The 13,597-nt window shown below is 38.5% G+C and overlaps 1 protein-coding gene across 1 annotated transcript in view; it reads right to left on the reverse strand.

Annotated features, from left to right (window-relative positions):
• lrba (LPS-responsive vesicle trafficking, beach and anchor containing) overlaps positions 1-13,597 on the reverse strand; it is a 971,728-nt gene that overhangs the window by 718,880 nt on the left and 239,251 nt on the right. Inside the window, exon 33 of the mRNA XM_061881243.1 lies at positions 13,307-13,368. Within this exon, the coding sequence (XP_061737227.1) occupies positions 13,307-13,368 (62 nt within the window). The remainder of the gene's footprint in view (positions 1-13,306; positions 13,369-13,597) is intronic.

The raw sequence follows: 13,597 nt of genomic DNA on the forward strand, positions 1-13,597 counted from the left end.
TCAAACTTTGGAAGTCTTGGAATCCTAAATCAGACATGTATAAGAATGGCTTCAATCTCGAGGTAATTTGATCCTCCACTCTACTGGTACTTGAAAGAATCCTTGCGACTGCAGTACAGCATTTAACCATTAATCCTCCAGATTGTATATTCAGCATTCATGTAACAATCAATACCAAAGCCCAGAACAAGACCAGACACCACCCAAACAGTTCATGTCTGATGAAAATGGCTCTTTAATTGAAAGGGCTGTTGTCGTCCTTTAGAAAGAGCGCTTTACCAGCACCTCCTCAATGTGGCCGCCGAGGCAACTTTCAGAGGGTCCCTGATTAAAAACTGCTCTGGAGTCCCTCGCCTCCTGACCCTTCACCCCGACTCCACTCCATCTCAAAGCACGGGGAAATTAATTTTAAAAAATCACACAGCATTATCCCCATCGCACTACAAAAAGTCAGTGTTCAAAAACAAGAAAAAAGATACAAAAATGAGGGGTATTTTATTTGAACTTCTACCAATAGAACAAGAAAATTTGGCTTGTCAAGACTTTCCAAAACAAGTCCATTTAGCTAAACTCAATCAGGGTTTCAGCAAGTCAAATTTAAGACTTTTTAAGACCTTTTTAATGCCACCTCGAATGAAATTTAAGACCGAAAAAAATAATAAAAAATCTATAAATATAAGCGATGGTTGGGGATCCCACTGCACTACAACCTCAATGACAATCAGTCAAGTTTACTTTTTGTATGTTTATTAATAAACAAACTGATAAGCACCACTCTGCCAAACAGCTTATCAAAAATCTTGAGAGATCCAAAAACTTTGGCATCCGAAACAAACAAACCATCGCCAGTAAAAACATAACCGAGGTGAGGGTAAAAATAAATGACATTTCATTAACACATACCGAGACCCGTTGACTTGGTCGAAGAGCAGGTTTTGGATGTGAGGTGCTAATCCGTGTCTCGTAATATATGCTGTTTTATCCTCTCCGCAGGAAAATGTATTAGCAACCTGAGAATAAGGAAACATCACACGAAAGAGATCGCCAATCCCGTCATTTGAGGTGTAGGATTGATGTTTCACCACAGTGAAGTGAATTATATTTATATAGCGCTTTTCTCTAGTGACTCAAAGCACTTTACATAGTGAAACCCAATATCTAAGTTACATTTAAACCAGTGTGGGTGGCACTGGGAGCAGGTGGGTCAAGTGTCTTGCCCAAGGACACAACGGCAGTGACTAGGATGGCGGAAGCGGGAATCGAACCTGCGACCCTCAAGTTGTTGGCACGGCTGCTCTACCAACCGAGCTATGCCGCCCCGTGGTGTGTGCAAGATCCATAACCACCTCGGATTTTAATGTTGCTGTCCCGCCGAAGATTAGTGTCAGGTCAGTGCTGCTAGCGGCAGTTGTTGCTAGCTGGGGGGGGGGGGGGGGGGCGTTGGCGCCGGACCCACGCAGAACCTGAGGGATGCCCGGTGTTTGTTTTTATGCTCACGGCACTGCATGTGCGATTCGACCGCTCTAATTCCCATGGTGCCAAGCTTGAAATCCCTCTTACAAAGTATGCACCTGGCCTCCTCGGGTTTGGCAACAGGCTTAAGTCAGCTTTTAAACCGGCTGTCCTTCAGCCAACGCTCGCAAAACTTGCATTTCCCCATGCTGACTGAAAGGCGGGACGCGAGGAAGAAAGGAAGGAGTCTGCGTGCGACGGACACTGAAATCACTCACTTTTACTCAAAGACGTGCCCCGAAGAAACAAAAAAACTGGCCCGACAATTTAAGACCATTGAGTACTAAATTTAAGCCCATTTTAGGAATTTCTAATAAATGTAATACTTTTTAAGGCCTTAATTTTGGACACGTGAATTTAAGACTTTTTAAGGATCCGCGGATACCCTGTCAATGAACCCAAAAATACCTTAAAGCAGGGGTCTCAAACTGAATTTACCCGGGGGCCCCTGGATGCAGAAACTGGTTGAGGCTGGGCCGCAAGAACAGATTTCTTAAAGAATCCAACGTGCAGTTTTTAATGAATTCACCTTCTTTGAACGGCTATTCCGCCCTAGCAACGTACTTGCCGACCCTCCGGATTTTTCTGGGATACTCCCGGATTTCAGTGCACCTCCCGACGACATCCCGGGGAAACCATTCTCTCGACTTCGTCACGATTTTCACCTGGAGAAAAGTATTAAGAGTATGCCTCTAATGGCCTCTGCAACATGTCCTCGCGTACGCCTTTACATCATATAAAGAGTGTGCCGACCCATTCATATGTTGTATGAGGCTTCTGCTGACACACGTTAGTGAATGCAAGGCATACTTGGTCAACAGCCATACAGGTCACACTGAGGGTGGCCGTAAAAACAACTTTAACACTGTTACAAATATGCGCCACACTGTGAAGCCACACCAAACAAGAAAGACAAACACATTTCGGGAGAACATCCGCACCGTAACACAACATAAACACAACAGAACAAATACACAGAACCCCTTGCAGTACTAACTCTTCCAGGCTAAAATATACACCAGCTCAAACGATGCACGGAGGGGGGTTGGTGGTAGCAGGGGTGTATATTGTAGCGTCCCGTAAGAGTTAGTGGTGCAAAGGGTTCTGGGCATTTGTTCTGTTGTGTTACAGTGCGCATGTTCTCCCAAAATGTGCTTGTCATTCTTGTTTGGTGTGGGCTCACAGCGTGGCGCATATATGTAGTGAAGTGAATTATATTTATATAACACTTTTTCTCTAGTGACTCAAAGCGCTTTACATAGTGAAACCCAATGTCTCATTTTTACATTTAAAGCAGTGTGGGAGCACTGGGAGCAGGTGGATAAAGTGTCTTGTTCAAGGACACAACGGCAGTGACTAGAAAGGCGGGAGCGGGGATCGAAACCGCAACCCTCAAGTTGCTGACACGGCCGCTCTACCAACAGAGCTATACCGCCCCATATGTAAAAGTGTTGAAGTTGTTTATATGGCCACCCTCAGTGTGACCTGTATGGCTGTTGACCAAGTATGCCTTGCAGTCACTTACGTATGTGTCCAAAAGCCAGGAACAACATAAGACTGTTTGTGCAGGTTGTAGAGGAGGCTAAAGACAGTGCCATTGCGTAGGGCTGGGGTCACCAACGCGGTGCCCGCGGGCACCAGGTTGCCCGTAAGGACCAGATGAGTCGCCCGCTGGCCTGTTCTAAAAATAGCTCAAATACCAGCACTTACCAGTGAGCTGCCTCTATTTTTTAAATTGTATTTATTTACTAGCAAGCTGGTCTCACTTTGCTTGACATTTTTAATTCTAAGAGAGACAAAACTCAAATAGAATTTGAAAATCCAAGAAAATATTTTAAAGACTTGGTCTTCACTTGTTTAAATAATTTCATTTATTTTTTTACTTTGCTTCTTATAACTTTCAGAAAGACAATTTTAGAGAAAAAAATACAACCTTAAAAATGATTTTAGGATTTTTAAACACATATACCTTTTTACCTTTTAAATTATTTCCTGTTCTTTCCTGACAATTTAAATCAATGTTCAAGTATTTTTTTTTTTATTATTGTAAACAATAATAAATACATTTTAATTTAATTCTTCATTTTAGCTTCTTTTTTTTCGACGAAAGAATATTTGTGAAATATTTATTCAAACTTATAATGATTAAAATTCAAAAAAAGTATTCTGGCAAATCTATAAAATCTGAAGAATCAAATTTAAATATTATGTCAAAGTCTTTTGAATTTCTTTTAAAATTTTTGTTCTGCAAAATCTAGAAGAAAATAAGGATTTGTCTTTGTTAGAAACGTAACTTGGTCCAATTTGTTATATATTCTAACAAAGTGCAGATTGGATTTTAACCTATTTAAAACATGTCATCAAAATTCTAAAATTAATCTTAATCAGGAAAAATTACTAATGATTTTCAATTAAAACATTCTTTTTATTTTTTCAAAAAGATTCCAATTAGCTAGTTTTTGTCTTCATTTTTTTTCAGTTGAATTTTGAATTTTAAAGAGTCGAAATTGAAGATAAACTATGTCTCAAAATTTAATTTTCATTTTTTTCGTGTTTTCGCTTCTTTTAAACCGTTCAATTAAGTGTTTTTTTCTAATCATTTATTCTCTACAAAAAACCTTCCGTAAAAGGAAAAAAAATGTACGGCGGAATGATGGACAGAAATACCCATTTATATATATATATATATATATATATATATATATATATATATATATATATATATATATACACAACGGCAGTGACTAGGATGGCGGAAGCGGGAATGGAACCTGCAACCCTCAAGTTGCTGGCACGGCCGCTCTACCAACCGAGCTATGTTGCCCCATTCTTTTCATCTCTAAAACAGGTGTCAAACTCAAGTTCTGGATGACACCTCATTTTATGTGGCCTGGAAATAATGAAGCCCTTTCTGGCAAAATATAGTCATTCTTTCACTTTTGACAGAAATAATTTACGTACATATATACTGTACATACATACATATATATATATATATATATATATATATATATATATATATATATATATATATATACATATATATATATACATATATATATATACATATACATATATATATATATATATATATATATATATATATATATATATATATATATATATATATATATATATACAAACCCTGTTTCCATAAGAGTTGGGAAATTGTGTTAGATGTAAATATAAACAAAATACAATGTATAATGCTGAAAGGTACATACAGGTTTTGGAACCTGCCATCCAAGCGCCATCTTTTTCATGGACGCCCCTGCTTATTTCAGCAAGACAATGCCAAGCCACGTGTTACAACAGCGTGGCTTCGAAAAAAAAAAAAAAAGAGTGCGGATACTTTCCTGGCCCGCCTGCAGTCCAGACCTGTCTCCCATTGAAAATGTGTGGCGCATTATGAAGCGTAAATTATTTCAATTAAGGTTCTATTGTGAAGTGAAGTGAATTATATTTATATAGCGCTTTTCTCTAGTGACTCAAAGCGCTTTACATAGTGAAACCCAATATCTAAGTTCCATTTAAAGCAGTGTGGGTGGCACTGGGAGCAGGTGGGTAAAGTGTCTTGCCCAAGGACACAACGGCAGTGACTAGGATGGCGGAAGCGGGAATCGAACCTGCAACCCTCAAGTTGCCGGCACGGCCGCTCTACCAACCGAGCTATGCCGCATCAATTTACGTAGACCTGTACAAGGGTACAGGTCTACGGGGTTCTCCTCATTGAGCTCAATTGAATCCAGTCTGTTTAATTCCTTGCTTCTTGTCTGTTTAATAGATGTCATCAGTGTTTCAACCTGACAGTTGTAAAAATATGATATGGCTCTCACGGAAATACATTTTAAAATACATTTTAAAATACGGAAATACATTTTAAAATACCAACCGAGCTATGCCGCCTCAATTTACGTAGACCTGTACAAGGGTACAGGTTTACGGGGTTCTCCTCATTGAGCAAAATTTAATCCAGTCTCTGTTTAATTCCTTGTTTCTTGTCTGTTTAATAGATGTCATCAGTGTTTCAACCTGACAGTTGTAAAAATACATTTTAAAATACGGAAATACATTTTAAAATACCAACCGAGCTATGCCGCCTCAATTTACGTAGACCTGTACAAGGGTACAGGTCTACGGGGTTCTCCTCATTGAGCTAAATTGAATCCAGTTTCTGTTTAATAGATGTCATCAGTTGCATTCAGTGTTAAAAATATGATATGGCTCTCACGGTAATACATTTTAAAATATTTGGCTTTCATGGCTCTCTCAGTTAAAAATGTTACCGACCCCTGCTCTAACATCAAATCTGCAGTATCTTATCAGACAAAAAATAAACAAATATCAGCCTTATTTGAGATATTCAATCTTAGATTTCACTTTTTGCAGTGTGCGGGAAGGGGACTATTTCTTGTTTTTTTTTTTTAGGGGGAAATCAACCGAAATCATCTCCTTTCACTCTCATCTACTTCCTGTGAGAGAAACAGGCACTTCCTGCGACCAACAAACCGGGCTAAATGACATCATCAATCCCCGGCGCTGGCTGGCCAGCTCGTTAGCCCACGAGGAGAACAAACACACAAATAATTATAGGTCGTCATTCAGCCAAGAGGAAGGTCTTGGCTGGTCTCCTTTTGTTGTTTTTTTTTTTCTTTTTTTAACGCGACAATAAAATTACATTTGCATTAGCTGTGAGAGAATTTCCTTCGGATGATTTATGGAAGCAATCAACGCCATGTTAGCCAATGTGTGTGTGTGTGTGTGTACAGATTGGATGGGGATGCTCAAAGAGCCTACGCGGAGAGCAGTCGGGCCCGGGCCGAGCAATCACAGAGATTCCGCCTTTGATTAGATTAGCATTAAACAACACCCTGACAGATATGACAAATAGCTGCATTAGAGCCTGTCAGTCTTCTCCTCTATTTAGCTTCCCCTCAAGGTACTCCTTCCTCCCCGCTCGGGCCGCGGCCCAAATCGGAGCGCGTCCGCTGACATCCAAACAGATGTGCGATCGCCCGATGTTGGAGATGGAGGGCGGGTGAGTAATGAGGAGAAGTCTGGCGGAAGGGGTTAAAATGCTCCGATGGCGGCGACTATTTCTCTGCGAAAATGAACGCTGATAAAAAAATTCAAAGGCGAAACGCAGCCTCATTAATCACATGTGGTTTTTGTATGATTGGAAAATGCAGGAAACCGAGAAAATAACCAGTTATCAGGTGCGTCTTTCTTCACATAAATTAACTGACAAAAGGGGACGACACCCCCTCTTATTTCAACCAGCACAGCATTTACAGTACTACAAGAGAAAAAAATGCTTATATTTGACAAAACCCTAAACCAGTGAAGTTGTCACGTTGTGTAAATAAATGCACCTTCAGGGAACCTTTCTACTTTGCTTTACAAAAAGCCGGGGGCTTTTCTGGGTGTTGTTGATAAATGGCTTTGGCTTTGCATAGTAGAGTTTTAACTTGCACTTAAAGGCCTACTGAAAGCCACTACTACCGACCACGCAGTCTGACAGTTTATGTATCAATGATGAAATATTAACATTGCAACACATGCCAATACGGCCGTTCTAGTTTACTAAATTACAATTTTAAATTTCCCGCGAGGTATCCTGTTGAAAACGTTGCGTGCGCGTGACGTCACCAGTGGTAACAAACATGTTCTCCCAGCACCGATCACGGCTAAAAGTAGTCTGTTTTTATCGCATAATTACACGGTATTCTGGACATCTGTGTTGCTGAATCTTTTGCAATTTGTTCAAATAATAATGGAGACGTCAAAGAAGAAAGCTGTTGGTGGAAAGCGGTGTATTGCAGCCGGCTGTAGCAACACAAACACAGCCGGTGTTTCTTTGTCTGTTGTGAAGCTTTACTATGGAACAGGGCGGTCAAGCGAACGTGGTTATCTACCACATGTCAACCGGCAGGTTTCGGTGAGAAAATTGTGGTATTAAGTCGGCTCTTACCGTAGGCATGAGCGGAGCTTGTGTCAAAGAGACAGCTGCGACTTTCTTAGCTCCTCCATGGTTTCCTCAGAGACACTGGCGGTCACCACAACCCTCTGACTTTCAGGTATGACTAGATAATCTCACTAAAACACTAGTAACACAATAAGCAGATAAGGGACTTTATCCGTTTTAAACTATTGTAGTGGCATTCTGTCCAAAAAGTGCACTTTAATTTAGTGTTGTTTTGATATGTCATCTTAGTGACATCATGCACAAAAGTGCACTTTATTTGTTTTAAACTATTGTAGTGGCATTCTGTACAAAAAGTGCAGTTTAATTTAGTGTTGTTTTGATATGCCATCTTAGTGACATCATGCACAAAAGTGCACTTTATTTGTTTTAAACTATTGTAGTGTCATTCTGTACAAAAAGTGCACTTTAATTTAGTGTTGTTTTGATATGTCATCTTAGTGACATCATGCACAAAAGTGCACTTTATTTGTTTTAAACTATTGTGGTGGCATTCTGTACAAAAAGTGCACTTTAATTTAGTGTTGTTTTGATATGTCATCTTAGTGACATCATGCACAAAAGTCCACTTTATTTGTTTTAACTATTGTAGTGTTGTTCTGTACAAAAAGTGCACTTTAATTTAGTGTTTTGTTTGATATGTCATCTTAGTGACATCATGCACAAAAGTGCACTTTGTTCTAAACTATTGTAGTGGCATTCTGTACAAAAAGTGCACTTTAATTTAGTGTTGTTTTGATATGCCATCCTAGTGACATCATGCACAAAAGTGCACTTTATTTGTTTTAAACTATTGTAGTGGCATTCGGTACAAAAAGTGCACTTTAATTTAGTGTTGTTTTGATATGTCATCTTAGTGACATGCACAAAAGTGCACTTTTTTTGTTTTAAACTATTGTGGTGGCGTTCCGTACAAAAAGTGCACTTCAATTGAGTGTTGTTTTGATATGTCATCTTAGTGACATCATGCACTAAAGTGCACTTTATTTGTTTTAAACTATTGTAGTGTTGTTCTGTACAAAAAGTGCACTTTAATTTAGTGTTTTGTTTGATATGTCATCTTAGTGACATCATGCACAAAAGTGCACTTTGTTCTAAACTATTGTAGTGGCATTCTGTACAAAAAGTGCACTTTAATTTAGTGTTTTGTTTGATATGTCATCTTAGTGACATCATGCACAAAAGTGCACTTTGTTCTAAACTATTGTAGTGGCATTCTGTACAAAAAGTGCACTTTAATTTAGTGTTGTTTTGATATGCCATCCTAGTGACATCATGCACAAAAGTGCACTTTATTTGTTTTAAACTATTGTAGTGGCATTCGGTACAAAAAGTGCACTTTAATTTAGTGTTGTTTTGATATGTCATCTTAGTGACATGCACAAAAGTGCACTTTTTTTGTTTTAAACTATTGTGGTGGCGTTCCGTACAAAAAGTGCACTTCAATTGAGTGTTGTTTTGATATGTCATCTTAGTGACATCATGCACTAAAGTGCACTTTATTTGTTTTAAACTATTGTAGTGTTGTTCTGTACAAAAAGTGCACTTTAATTTAGTGTTTTGTTTGATATGTCATCTTAGTGACATCATGCACAAAAGTGCACTTTGTTTTAAACTATTGTAGTGGCATTCTGTACAAAAAGTGCACTTTAATTTAGTGTTGTTTTGATATGTCATCTTAGTGACATCATGCACAAAAGTGCACTTTGTTTTAAACTATTGTAGTGGCATTCTGTACAAAAAGTGCAGTTTAATTTAGTGTTGTTTTGATATGTCATCTTAGTGACATCATGCACAAAAGTGCACTTTATTCGTTTTAAACTATTGTAGTGGCGTTCTGTACAAAAAGTGCACTTCGATTGAGTGTTGTTTTGATATGTCATCTTAGTGACATCATGCACAAAAGTGCACTAATAGCTTGTTTTAAAATATATTTGACAATCTTGCACTTTCTGTTTAGAAATGACATGAATGTTTGTGCCACTGCTTAATAACTGTTTCATAAATACACTTTTAGTTGTGATTTCCCTCTCTGCATGAAAGTTTAAAAGTAGCATATATTAATGCGGTATGAAGAAGAATGTTTGAATGTAGACACATAGAATCATCATACTGCTGTCATTATATGCATCAAGTGTTCAAAATATGCAGATATATATGGTGTGTATCATGACATGGCCTAAAAACATCCAGATATTAAAAAGAGGCCGTATCGCCCAGCCCTACTGTATAGCACTGTATTTTGTGTTTTAAGCAGAGTTGGGTAGTAACGCGCTACATTTACTCCGTTACATTTACTTGAGTAACTTTTGGGATAAATTGTACTTCTACGAGTAGTTTTTATGCAACATACTTTTACTTTTGCTTGAGTATATTTATAGAGAAGAAACGCTACTTTTACTCCGCTCCATTTATCTACATTCAGCTCGCTACTCGCTACTTTTTTTAATCGATCTATTAATGTTTGTTTTGGTTAATGACAGAGCTTCAAAGTAGAATCTACGCATGCCTGCGTTTCACCAATCAGATGCAGTCACTGGTGACGTTGGACCAATCAAACAGAGCCAGGCGGTCACATGACCCGTCCTAAACAAGTTGAAAAACTTATTGGGGTGTTACCATTTAGTGGTCAATTGTGCAGAATATGTACTGTACTGTGCAATCTACTAATACAAGTTTCAATCAATCAATCAAAAGTGTGAAGGAAAAAAGACACTTTTTATTTCAACTGTACTTCCCGTCAAAAGCCTAAAACTGATCGCACAGTTCCTGTCTTCACAATAAAAGCGCCGCTCCTGCGCTAACAAAATAAGAGTCTCCGAAAGCCAGAGCAAACAAGCTAGCAAGCTACGGAGTTTGCCGCCAATGTATTTCTTGTAAAGTGTATAAAAACCAATATGGAAGCTGGACAAATAAGATGCCAAAAAAACCAAACAACTTTCATGTGGTATTAGACAGAAAAGAGGAACTTTTTTTCTCCTCCATTTGAAAAGGTGGACGTTATCAGCACTAAAATGCAAGTCATCAGAATCAGGTAATACACCAACTTATATTCTTGTCTTCATGAAAGATAGGAATCTATATGTTAAACATGCATGTATATTCATTATAACACCTTTAACATGTCAACAAAAACGGCAAAATAAATAAATATGAAATTATATACTGTATATATAAATGTATGTATATATATATATGATATGTGTGTGTATGTATATATGAGGTAGATCACCTCGACTTGGTCATTTATTAAGTAATTGATTAACGTTGAAAAACTTATTGGGGTGTTACCATTTAGTGGTCAATTGTGCAGAATATGTACTGTACTGTGCAATCTACTAATACAAGTTTTAATCAATCAATCAAAAGTGTAAAGGAAAAAAGACACTTTTTATTTCAACCGTACTTCCCGTCAAAAGCCTAAAGACTGATCGCACAGTTCCTGTCTTCACAATAAAAGTGCCGCTCCATCGCGCCTGCGCTAACAAAATAAGAGTCTCCCAAAGCCAGCGCAAACAAGCTAGCAAGCTACGGAGTTTGCCGCCAATGGGACGGCGTGCCGCAGTGGAAGAGTGGCCGTGCGCAACCCGAGGGTCACTGGTTCAAATCCCACCTAGAACCAACCTCGTCACGTCCGTTGTGTCCTGAGCAAGACACTTCACCCTTGCTCCTGATAGGTGCTGGTTGGCGCCTTGCATGGCAGCTCCCTCCATCAGTGTGTGAATGTGTGTGTGAATGGGTAAATGTGGAAGTAGTGTCAAAGCGCTTTGAGTACCTTGAAGGTAGAAAAGCGCTATACAAGTACAATCCATAATGTATTTCTTGTAAAGTGTATAAAAACCAATATGGAAGCTGGACAAATAAGATGCCAAAAACCAACGACTTTCATGTGGTATTAGACAGAAAAGAGGAACTTTTTTTCTCCTCCATTTGAAAATGTGGACGTTATCAGCACTATACTGTCTGATTCCAATCAATGCAAGTCATCAGAATCAGGTAATACACCAACTTATATTCTTGTCTTCATGAAAGATAGGAATCTATATGTTAAACATGCATGTATATTCATTAAAACACCTTTAACATGTCAACAAAAACGGCAAAATAAATAAATATGAATTATATACTGTATATATAAATGTATGTATATATATATATATATATATGATATGTGTGTGTATGTATATATGAGGTAGATCACCTCGACTTGGTCATTTATTAAGTAATTGATTAACGTTGAAAAACTTATTGGGGTGTTACCATTTAGTGGTCAATTGTAGGGAATATGTACTGTACTGTGCAATCTACTAATACAAGTTTCAATCAATCAATCAATCAATGCCTACTGAGCTTATGGTGCTGTTAAGTTATTGTGGCTCAATGTGCCTTAATTTTTCTTATTCTAATGTACTATTATTTAATATATATTATTGTTTTAGTTGCTTAAGAGATATTCCTGGCTCTGAATTTGCTCATTACTATTTTTATGTTTTTGTGCATTATTTGTTGCCGTAATCATTAAACAAACAGGTTACTCATCAGTTACTCAGTACTTGAGTAGTTTTTTCACAACATACTTTTTACTTTTAGTCAAGTAAATATTTGGGTGACTACCCCTTACTTTTACTTAAGTAATAAATCTCTAAAGTAACAGTACTCTTACTTGAGTACAATTTCTGGCTACTCTACCCACCTCTGGTTTTAAGTGTACAAATCTTAACCCAAATATAGACTTTTGTGGAGGCTAAGCCCATCATTGCCCATATATAGATGCTGGACTCTAGAAAGAGGTTCCGCAGCCTCCGAAGCAGAACCTCAAGGTTCCGTAACAGCTTCTTCCCTCAGGCTGTAAGACTTTTGAACGCATCATAATTAAATTATCCCCTCAACTCCAACCCAAAATGGATTAACTCGCTGGAATAAAAAAAGACAATATAACATACATCCATAAACGTGGACGCATGTGAAAAAGTGCAATATATTTATCTGTATAGTAATCTATTTATTTATGAATATATTTATATGTATTCATTTATTTTATATCTGTACTTATATATTATTTATTTAATCATATATTCACTTTATTGTTTTTTTTATCCGGCACTACCATGAGCTTATGTCACGAAATGTTCTTATCCGTGCTGTAAAGTTCAAATTTGAATGGCAATAAAAAGGAAGTCTAGGTCTACGTCTAAATTATTCATATTTAAATTGTTTCTTTTGGAGAAATGTGCTTCACTATGCAAACACTTCGATTTCCAAACCCTGTTGAAGAACCAATTAAGGCAGTGAATTGAGGCCCGGATGCACCGCACTCCCTTGGGCGGGATAAAAACAAGACTGATAAGCACACGCTGCATATTGGATCCCGAACTGACGGAAGGGAACGCTAGCTTCATGCAAATCCGCCGTCCTGGAGTGACGCTATTGACAGCAGCCGTCATTGATCTGCCCACGCCTGCTTATGATCCCGGAATTAGTATTCATGAATCTGGCAGCGGCTAAATAAACTTGGCGACAAAACAGCCACAAGACAAGAGATGATCAATGCCACGCACCATCAAATCTACATTATCCCTCCTCATCAGTTGGGCCCAAGCCGCAGAGGCCAGAGGCTGGGGTCAGAGGGGATGCGGACCCTTGACCCTGGAGCCCATATCTGCGGTCGAAGGTGCCCGCTTTTCTTGGGGGGAGATAAGTGACTTGATTGCGGTTGTTGTTGGATTTAGCGCATTCAAGGTGAGGCCGATAAATCACAGCCCGTTAAAGAAAGCTAGGAGAGCCCAAGAGAGAGAGAAGATAAAGACTTGCCTGTGAACACAGGAGCATGACCAGCTCCACCACCGAGCTGCTGGACTTCATGCACACCAGGCCTGCACACACAAAAGGAAGAAACTGTTATTTGCCACATTTCTTGCCACCTTTCCACCAAACATGGCAAAGTTAGAACTGTAGATCCACATCTGGTTTATGTTTCCACCGCAGTCGGGATGTCACATTTGGCCAGTTGCCTTCATGAACTACAGCTTTTGGACACACCTTCTCATAGTCCATAGTGGATCTAACATAATAGTGAGAGTCCAGTCCATAGTGGATTGAACA

Source organism: Nerophis ophidion, linkage group LG20 (assembly GCF_033978795.1).
Source record: "Nerophis ophidion isolate RoL-2023_Sa linkage group LG20, RoL_Noph_v1.0, whole genome shotgun sequence".
Classification (NCBI taxonomy): domain Eukaryota; kingdom Metazoa; phylum Chordata; class Actinopteri; order Syngnathiformes; family Syngnathidae; genus Nerophis; species Nerophis ophidion.